The following is an 11,059-nucleotide window of genomic DNA, read 5'->3' as shown; positions in this document are numbered from 1 at the left end:
TGGGATGGGGTGGGGATTGTATGTGACTAGTAAATTATTACTTTTCTATTACTAATCTATTACTATTCACACACACCCTACCCATTCATGGGTATACTGTATATACTTGATTATAAGTCAACCTCATGTATAAATTGAAGTCAAGTTTTTGGTCCAAAATGTTATGACCTGTGGATAAGTTGAGGGTGAAATGTATGGGCATGTAACAAAGTATTTAAATGATGAAGTAAAGGAAAACAATGCAAAAGAACATAGAGCAGACATAATTGTTTGTGCTTATACTAAAGGCTGGATGGATGAGATAACAGAAAGGGGACAGTGCTCCCAGGAATAGATTATGCTCTTGCTTTTCACCAGGGGATGGTTCCTTGCACACTATTACATTGACTTGTGGATAAGTCGACATATGAGTAAGGATGGATCCCAAAAAAACAAACAGAAGCATTATAATAAGGAAAGGTTAATAAGATTTTGCTGGTGGATAGGATTGTTAAAATGCATACTGTACCTGATAACTTCTTGTTGTGGTCGTATTTTTTACATGGGTCTTCACCGTGCAAGAGAAGATGTTCATCCTGATGAGCTGCCTCCATCACAATACTAAACGAAAGCAAACACTGAGGGTCAGAATCTGTGACAAGATCTCTTCCAGTTATATGAGCAACTTTTCAGGACTAAAGACATTCAAAGGAATCTTCTCCCCTTATTCAGCACACTGTATAAAAGTCAATTAGCCAAGGCAGTGGCATACAGATCAAAGTGGTGGTTTGTAGGCCAGTGCTGGTCCATGGGCCATCTGCTGCCAGTCCCTGGAAAGCTTCCACGCCAGGAAGAAACAATTCTTGTCAATGGGCACAAATATAGTGCCAGTCCCTGTCTCTCTGGGGGTGGGGGATTGCTTGTTCCCCACATCAGATATGTTAAGAAGCACTGATGTACAGGACATATAGGCCTGCACACTATATCCAAGGAGATTTCATTTCAGTTTCATTTCACTTCATCATTTGGATGCAGTTGCAGCTTCTGCTAAAACCAGTCCGCATTCCACTGTTATAAGAAGATACAGGAATCTTGTAGCACCTTTGAGACAAAGTGAGAGAAGGAAGGTGCAGATGCATCAGAGGAAATTGATGATGGATTCATCTACATGTAGAAATAATGCAGTTTGACGCCACTTTAACTGCCACAGCTCCATCCTATGGAATCCTGGGATTTGTAGTTTTGGGAGGCCCCAACATGCTTTGGCAGAGAAAACTAGACCCTGCAGAACTACAAATCCCAGGAATCTATAGGATGACACTGCAGCACTTAAAGTGTGTTCAACTGCATTATTTCTACAATGAAGATGTACCTGCAAGCCAGCTGATGTAGTGGTTTGAGTGCTGGGACTCTGGAGATGAGGGTTTGATTTCCAACTCTAGCATAAAAACCCACTTGGGCAAGTCACACTCTCTCAGCCTCAGAGGATGGCAATGGCAAACCCCCGCCGAACAAATCTTGCCAAGAAAACCCTACGATAGGTTTGCCTTAGGGTTGCCATATGTTGAAAATGACTTGTGGAGGCACGCAACAGACAAAATACAGGATGACACAAAACACCAACAATTATCAGTAGGGCTATGAAGTATGTCTTATTGTGTGTCTTCAAGATGTTTCTGACTTACAGCAACCCTATGGCGACCGTATCACAGGCATTTCATGGCAAGTTTCTTCAGAGGGGGTTTGCCATGGCCATCCTTTGAGGCTGAGAGAGTGTGACTTGCCCAAGGTCACCCAGTGGGTTTCATATCTGAGCCAGGATTCGAACCCTGGTCTCCAGAGGTCCAATCCTCAAACCAAACCTAAGTGTTTCATAAAGTATTTAACATTCATATACAATATTTAGATTTCTGGGGCAGCAGAGAGCTGCAAATGGGGAGAAAAACAGGCCTTAATTAGAGATTTATTACAATTTTGGCTGCATCTGTACTGCAGAAATAACCCAGTTTTAACTGCTATGGCTCAGTGCTATGGAATCCTGGGCACCAAAGCGATCAACAGAGAAGGCTCACAAAGCCACAGTTCTCATGATCCCACAGCACTGAGCCAGGGTAGTTAAAGCGGTCCTAAAGTGGGTTATTTCTGCAGTGCGGATGCAGCCCGGTGGTCTTCTTGATGATGGATTCACCACTTACTTTGTTCGCTTTTCCCGCTTTCTGCAAAAGGCGCCTCTTCTGCTTCTGGCGCGGAAACCGGGCGGCTGCTGTTTTATTATGTTATTTAAACAATAAAAACCCAGAAGCGGGCCTTTAGCCACTTAAACCCACTAAACGCCTAGTCTCAGCCGAGACCCCCCCCCCAAAACACACAAAAAAAAAAAACACACACACACAAAGTCCACAAAAGTTTCAAAGTGGAGGAAGAGGAGGGGACTGGGCGGGATCTAGTCTCGTCAGAATGGGAAACACACGTGACAACAAGGGCTGGCTGGGAAAGGGGCAGGGCCTAGAGGTCACTGAGAAGCCTGGGCCTTGCGTAGAGGAGAAGGCGGGAGATGAGAGGCCCCCCTCAGGGATGATGATGAAGGAAGGACGCAAAAACTCCACACAAACACATACACAGAGGCCTTTATTAGCCCTTCATTTATTTCTGTGGTGATGAAGGGATTTAAGTGTTGGGATTTGAACACTTTGGGTAACAAGTTTAGTATTATTATTATTAGTATTATTATTAGTCACACTCTCTCAGCCTCAGAGGCAGGCAATGGCAAACCCCCTCTGAAGGAACTTGGCCAAGAAAGCTCCCTCTTTTGGGCGACCAGATAACAACAACAACTATTACTATTATTACACTGCTCTTCAGTCAAAAGGCTATCAGATCATAGATGCAAAGGAGGACAAAGTGTAGGACGTTGAAAGGGAGAAATATGTGTGTGTGTGTGAGAGAGACTTTGCAAAATAAAAAAAACCTCCCCAAACACTTGATAAATAATACATTCATGATTCTTGGTCCTGCTCAAAATGGAGGACGTTTTGGAATTCCTCCTGGACAGAAAATAAAAGCTAAAAACACTCATATAAATATACATTCATGCTTCTTGGTCCTGCTCAAAGTGGAGGACGTTTCTGAATTCCTCTTGGTCAGAAAAAGCTAAAAACACTCATATACAATATACATTTATGTTTCTTAGTTCTCCTCAAAATGGAGGACATTTTGGAATTCCTCCTGGACAGAAAATAAAAGTAAAAACACTCATATAAGTATACATTCATGCTTCTTAGCCCTGCTCCAAATGGAGGACGTTTTGGAATTCCTCCTGGACAGAAAGCTGAAATGGAGGACATGCCCTGGAAAAGGAGGACATCTGGTCACCCTGCCTTAGAGTTGCTATAAGTTGGAAACAACTCGAAGGCACACAACAATAACAAAATGAACCTTGTGAAGGTGGTTGGAGTTACTTTCTGGCTAGATGACCAGGTGTCCTAAACTTTACATACAGGAGAAAAACAATTGCAAATTTTCTGTCTCTTGCATTATTTTGAACACTTGTGGAGCTTCAAAAGCTTGTGACATATGTTTTATGCATTTTGAACGGTTGATCCAATAAAGGTATCACTGTTTGTGGATTTTGGATGCTATTGTTATTAGGCTTTGTGTACCTTCAAGTCCCCTGACAACTTACAAGTTACCCCATGAATATCATAGGGTTTTTTAAGGCAAGGAACACTTGCAAAGCTGGTGGCACACCGCTTCGTAGTTTGTTGTGGCATGAGTTCTCTGACAGAAGGCTAAATATCTCACAAAACTATAGTTCTGAGAATTCCCTAGCATAGTTAAAGCTTGCATTAATTTTGCAGTGTAGAGGTGGTTTTGCCAGTTCCTTCCTCTGTAATATAGTCTACAGCCTCTGGTATCCCTTAGCAGTCTCCCATCCAAGTACTAACCAGGGCCAACCCCACTTAGCTTCCATGATCAAACAGGATCCTGTACCTTTAAGGTATCTATTCCCTGCTACTACAACCAGTAAAACCAGTGTGTGGGCTCTGGAAGTTGTACTACATCCCAAAGTACTGTAATTTTCCCAAGGGTTGGGGAGCCTTGATGTCATGCATGCAGCCAAAGAGTTGGAATCAAATTTTCCTGACAGCTTGACTTGGAGTTGATTCATCAATGCCAGAGTGCTTTTGGCTTTTGTAAGGGACATGAAGGGGTATTCTTTTCAGACACATTTGGGCTTCTCCTGTAAAATACAGGCACAGCTCTTGGGTGACCCTGTGAAGGCAACTTTTAGGCTTTAGGAAGGGAAGAATCTCAATTCATGAGCTTGGTCAAAAGTGTCCAAGCAACTTTTGGACTCTGGATCTGTTCTTCCAAGAAGGAATTAGGCTGTATTCATCACTTAGAGATATCAGTTCAGAATAAATCTCTCTCTCTGTGTGTGTGTGTACAACAAACTGTATGCATGTATAAGTCTAAAAATTTTAATTAAACAATTGACCCAAAAAACTGAGTCAACTTATACATGAGTCAATGTAAGTACTGTACTTTAACTCTTATTTAAAAAGGAACCATTCCCTGGTGAAAGGCAAGAGCATAATCTGTCCTGGAAGCACTGACCCCCCCTCTAACTTCTTATCCATCCAGTCTTTAATGTGAGCACAAACAGTGATACCTGCTAGAATTTGTAAGTTCTTCAGCATTGTTTTCCTTTGCTTCTTCCTTTACATCCTTTGTTATACGCCCCTTACATTTTGCCCTCAACTCATCCATGGGGCATATCAAAATCCGTAATTTTGACTCCAAAACCTACCCTCAATTTATATATGAGCTCGACTATAGTCGAGTATGTATGGTAATCTCTTCATTTTGAAAGCATCAGCGCTGGTGTTTCATGCTTGTTCTGGTATCCAATGAGAATTTCTACAGCACTTTATTATGTTACTTATTTTTTACTCGTCCATCATATAATGAGTTTTGATATGTTTTTGAACTGTATTATCCAGCATTCCTCACCATTGCCTACATTGGTAAGGCTAATGGGAACTGCAAACTGAAGGGCTGCTCTTTACCCATGCCTGCTTTAAGGGAAGCAATTGCATAATTAAAAGTATGATATTTTTTCCATTTATAAACTGTACAGGGAATGGTGGCAGTCTTTTAACATGGGTGGGAACCATATGACCTTCCAGACATTGCTGGATGACAACTCCCAGCATTCCTTATTATCACCTATGCTGGCTAGTTCTGCTCGGATTTACAGACCAATAACATCTGGTGGGCTACATGGTTTTCATCATGATTTAACAAGTAAGTTATGTGTAACTTGCCCTTATGTTTTGAAGCATGCTAACCATTTTCATCATGATTTAACAAGTAAATTATGTGTAACTTGCCCTTATGTTTTGAAGCATGCTAACAAAAGGACAATTGAATTATACAGTAATATCTTGTTTTTCATTATTCTGAACGTCTTTGCCCTGTGTTGCAAATGTCTATTAGAAATGTTATTTTGCATGATCTTCAATAAGAGGGGAAAAATATAAAGAATGGAAATAAAATTCAGTATAAGATTCCCAATCAATATTTTATTTTCTTTATTATTGAATTGATTTTTATCCCTTTCTAGAATTTTCCCTTCTCAGTGCAACTTAGTAAACAAAAGCTAAAACAATATAATAATACTCCAAGTTACTAAAACAATTAATAGCAAACAATAACATTAACATTAGAATAAGTGCAGTAGGTAAAACCATAATGAAAACACCTCAAAGCTGACTAGAGTAAAATACGTCATCCATTCTGGGTTCCCTTAAATAACCAAATAGTGCTTATAGCTACATACCCTTACATCCAGTCATTCAGGTCATGACTTGAATAGGATGTTCTCCAGACAGTCACTAAGAAAATGATATTAAAAAGATATTAAACAAAGTATAAATAATTGTTACAGGAGTTCTGCAAATAATTACTATGGGACAATATCTTATTCCATGATCTCCTTGTCAACCCACATCAACACCTTTCCTTAAAAGGGACTTTTTCCCTGCTGTCCACCAATTTAAATAAGCTATTTAACAAGAAGACTACAGAAGGCTTCATTTAGATTTTGTTCAGCACAGAGACAAGACACTGACTCTATGCACATGGCACCCTCTCCCTAGCATTAATGGAAGACTAATGTTTAGAAGACTAATGATGAGAAGATGGAGGAACATACACACACAAATTTTGATGCTGATCTAACAAGGTCAAAACAACCTTGACAGATTGAGGAGCAGGGTGAAAACTAACATGATGAATTTCAACAGGGATAAATACAAAATACTACATCTTGGCAGGAAAAATGTAATGCACAAACATAGCATAGGTGACACCTTGATTGAAAGCAGTACATGTGAAAAGGATCGGAGGTCTTAGTTCCTGTTGCTGCCGGACAAGCGCAGCTGGGGTCCAGGCTGCAGATGGGTTGCACACACCTGGCTTTGGCTGCATGCGATAACACCCAGTTTTGACTTTTCAAACCTGCATCTATCCCAGCAGGATTTGCAGGTGCAATAATCTTCTATAGCTTCCAGATCAAGAAAAATAGTAATTGCTTTGGCTACTGTATCCAGTTCAGGGCACAATAGTTCAAGACGGATATCAACAAACAACCAAAATCACCAAATGTCTGGAAACCAAGCCTTTTGAGGAACATATTAGGAAACTGAGGCCCGGTACATACCTCCCTGAAAGTCCAGGCTGGAGGCATTCGGTTTTCCTGCGGAGGGACACCGCAGCAGCCAACTGCATGGCTTTCCTCTGCCTCAAAAAGAACCTGGAAAACCTGGGTTCTTTTTGGGACGATGCGCGCACGTCACAAGTGCACCATTGGTGACTCATGATGTAAGCAACGCACAGCAACGTCTATACACGTATGGATGGGAAGCCGCCATGACGCCGGAGCCCACACGCACTAGGGTTCTGGAGCATGCGGTTGCTGCACGCTCCGGGACTCTAGAATTGGCTGGAGGACGGCGCTTCCTGCCCATCTGTCCCGGGCCTGAGTATGTTTAGCTTGGAAAAGAGAAGATTGAGAGGTGGCATGATAACCATCTTAAACATCTGAAGGCATATAATGAAGAAAATGGAGCAAACTTGTTTTCTTCTGCTCCAAAGGCTAGAACACAAACCAATGGATTCAAATTACAAGAAAAGGGATTCCACCTAAACATTAGGAAGAACTTCTTTATTGTAAGAACTGTTCAGCAATGGAATAAACTGCCTCTTGAGGACTGGACTCCACAACTATGACAGTTTTTAAACAGAGGTTGGATAGGCATCTTTCAGGAGTTCTGTAGTTGTGTATTCCCGCATAGAAGGGCATTGAGCTGGATGGCCTTTGTGCCTAATCCAGCTCTATAATTCTATGTGCTCAGTACTGAGAGGATAGTGTGGGGCTATAGGCTGTTGTTGTACAAGACCTTAATTCATAGGAGAGAATTAGGGAGATTTATTGAACGTGACCGTAGGCCATCACAAAGAAGACAGGTATAAACAGATCAAACAATATATATATATATATAATATAGTATATATAATATATATAATATTATATTCTGTTCTTTGTTTACAGTAGATTCTTAAATAGTGATTACAAGAGATAATGTTGGAGTGTAGGCAGATGAGGGGCTTCGGAGATGCCCAAGGAAATAAAGCATATGGAGATTATAAACTGGAAAGCAGCAGTCTATTTAACCATTAGTTTGCCTTGACACCAAATTAATTCCTTACACTTTGGAGAAAGCATATTAATGTGTAAGAACTGTTGAGGTATTCCATTTCTTGTGTTGGAGACTTCACTACTATATTAATTAACACTTTTTTTTACAAATAATAAATTAAAACTAGTTTTTTGGATAATGGCAATCACAAGAAGTAGGTAATGAAATAAAAAATTCTTCACCTTTCATTCTATGTATGATTCAGACCCATTCTGTTTCCCCAACATTTGGAGAGAAGCAATGTTCAACAGGTCTTGGGAAGATTTTTATGCAATGATTTGATGGACTCAGTTACTGGTAGTCAAGTGATTACATCACAAAGGACATTATTTTAACTGGTTTTTTTAACACCTGGTGAATTATTCTCTCAGCCAAATGAGAAGTAAAATATAGGAAAAAAGGTCCTTTTTACAGTAGAGTCACATATCTGTTTACTCAGAAGTAAGCATGTTCACTTGAACCTACTCCTGGGTCCATATGTATAGGATCATAGGTTTAGATGGTTACTGTAACCAAAGAGAAACAGCACAAATGAGTCTTATCCTACATTGGGGAAATTGTGCTTTAACTCAGGGTTATTCACTACATGTGGCTAATTGCAAGTCTGCAAAAACCAATTAGAAGCTTGAAAGGAATGCAGAGTATGACAGTGCCTCAACAAGGAATCTAATGTGACGGTACTACTATAGTGGAAAATCAGTTTGAAAGGTTACATCAAAACATAGCAGCTAGAGACAAATAAATGATATCTATATAGATATATACATACAGGTACCTACTGAAACTTTTATTAGCTATCTTCTTTCTTGAAGCAGTGAGCTTTGTAAATTCAATCTGCTATGAACTTACAAAGATTAATAGAATGTGAGAATGTTGTATAAGACATGTAATAAAACTGCTTCTGAAATCTGGAACAGCCAACGTATAAAACAGTATTAAAATTCTAGTTACACAATGGTCTTGCATCAGTAGACAGGATTAGAAATCAAGGCAATTGAACATTTTGGAAACTCAAGTTCAATTCACAACATACATATTCCTATTTTCTTATTGATAGGCACAAATACACACATATTGCAGTTCAAAATGTTGAAATCATAGTTCCATGATCATTGTTTGAGCTCCATCAAGTCATTGGTCTGGAGAAAAGAACAACATCTGGGGCTTGTCAGAGCAGGTTAACTTTACAAGGTAGCTCCTTGTAGCAAGACTCCTGGTCAAATACAAACCTTCCACTGCATTTAAACTGAAGGTTGCAAGCATAAATATTAAAAGACCAAACACAAGCTACCTTAAACTTTGTCGTTTAGTTTTTACATGATGTGAAACTATTTCTAAAAGCAGTGAACAGAACGCTACCCAACATATGGAATACCAGATACTTTCTGTTCATTTTTTCTTTTGCAAATTACTTCAGATTTATATCCTAAACACATCTACATTGTTTAACTTTATTTGTTTCATCCACTAGCCATAAAGTCCATGCACTGTGTTAGGCATTTAAGAATTTGCAAATTAAAATATTATATATAAATATTTTAATATTTACATGTAAAGGGCAGCACCCAAATGGGCTTCACCAAGAGTAAGGTAATTTAAACTGCTTTTCTGAAGATTTGTAAGGAGTGTTCCAGTATCTGTTCTCCTGTGCAAAAGCAGATATGAACTGAAATTTACATGTGATAAAGACTGCCTTCATTTACTCATTTTTCAAAGTGAGTCTTTCTGTTTATTCATATTTACTTGTATTTAATACCTGAAATGCATAACATAACTGTTCTGTAAAAATGTATGTGTTTTTGCTTATTTGTTGTTTTATTTTATAAAAATTTTAATTTAAAAAAACCTGAAATGCAGGTTTCCTGCAAGGACCCAGTGATCTGGTTCACATATAACATTAAGAAAAAGACAACCTGTGAGTTAATCCTAGGAACTGTGGTTATGCATTTATATATAACCCAGGATCTGGAAAACTTTAAATCCTGGTTTAAATCTGGCATCTGATACTAGATTGTTTGCACACACTTAACCATATTAACTATGGTTATGTACCAAATTCTGGCTACTTCACACTTGTGTGAAGAGTAAATGAAGCAGCAGGAAAGGGACTGTATACAGCTGCATGGTATCAATTTCATGGCTTTGTTTTGGCTTAGCTTTGAAATGGAATCCAGTTAATGAGGTAGAAGGAATTCCCTTGTAGATAGGCTTAAATTTATATCTTACATAGATGCTATACAGTACTAATTACAGATAATTTCAGTTATGCTGAGAATATCAACTGGTGCTCTCTGTATGTGTATTTAAAGTCTACTTTCACAGTATTTATATAGTGATGCACATCCAGAAGGCTAATTATCCCATGATAGTAAAACTCTGCTAAGAAACAAGACATATGGCAAGGTTTGTTCTCAGTTTTTTTAATCTGGAATAATTTAATTGATAAGTAAATCGAGCGATTCTGGAAATATTAGCTCACACAAAATTGCAACATAATCAAATCCATCTTGGATTGAGTCTGTCCATCAGGAATGCAGTCTTCCTTGTTTCCTACTGCTTTCTATCTTCCCAAGCCTTATTTGTCTTTTCTAGTGAATCATGTCTTCTCATAATATGGCCAAAGTATGATGCCCTCAGTTTAGTAATTTTGGCTGATAGTCATTGCTGTAGGACCTATTTGTTTCTCCTTTTAGCAGTCTGCAGTATCCATAGAACTTTTCTCCAGCACCACATCTCAAACAACCTGATTCTCATCCTGTCGCCTTCCTTTCACAGCCATACAAAAAACAAAGGTGGGGGGGGGAATATAGTGGCATGGGCAATCTTAACTTTAGCATTCATTGTTATACCTTTACACTTCAGTATCTTGTCTAGCTGCTTCACACCTACCCATCAAAATCCAAGTCTTCTTCTGATTTCTTGACTGCAGTCTCCATTCTGATTAAAGACTGAACCAAGGTGTGGATAACGCTGAACTATTTCAATGTCTTCATTGTCTATTTTACAGTTATGTAAATCATCTGGGGTCATTATTTTTGTTGTATTAATGTTCAACTGTAAACTTGCCTTTGAATTTTCTTCCATGACTTTCTTCAGTAATAATTCCAGGTCTTTCCTCCCCCCCCCCGCTTGTAGTATGGTGTCATCTGCATATCATAAATTGTTCTTTCCTCCAATTTTTACATCTCGTTCTTCCGAGTATTATCCTGCTTTATGTATGATATGCTCAGTATACAAGTTAAATAGGGTGATAAAATGCAGTCTTGCCTGACCTCCTTCCCAATTGTAAACTATTTCATTTCTCCATGAAGGCTCTG

At 39.0% G+C, this 11,059-nt stretch overlaps 1 protein-coding gene across 2 annotated transcripts in view; it reads right to left on the bottom strand.

Annotated features, from left to right (window-relative positions):
- Positions 1-8,004, bottom strand: part of CDC7 (cell division cycle 7) — a 35,136-nt gene extending 27,132 nt beyond the window's left edge. Inside the window, exons 1-3 of one of the 2 annotated variants that reach the window (XM_042465651.1) lie at positions 7,925-8,004; positions 5,822-5,876; positions 509-600 (exon numbers count right to left, since the gene is read on the bottom strand). In XM_042465651.1, the coding sequence (XP_042321585.1) occupies positions 509-593 (85 nt within the window). In that variant the 5' untranslated portion in view covers positions 594-600; positions 5,822-5,876; positions 7,925-8,004. Of the gene's footprint in view, positions 1-508; positions 601-2,174; positions 2,371-5,821; positions 5,877-7,924 lie in introns of those variants that run through there. The other variant, XM_042465650.1, reaches the window with a different exon arrangement.
- Positions 8,005-11,059: the final 3,055 nt, after the last annotated feature.

This window comes from Sceloporus undulatus, chromosome 4 (genome assembly GCF_019175285.1).
Source record: "Sceloporus undulatus isolate JIND9_A2432 ecotype Alabama chromosome 4, SceUnd_v1.1, whole genome shotgun sequence".
NCBI classification, from domain to species: Eukaryota; Metazoa; Chordata; class Lepidosauria; order Squamata; family Phrynosomatidae; genus Sceloporus; species Sceloporus undulatus.
The sequence above is the reverse complement of the archived record's forward strand: the minus strand, read 5'-3'. Positions and strand labels throughout refer to the sequence as shown.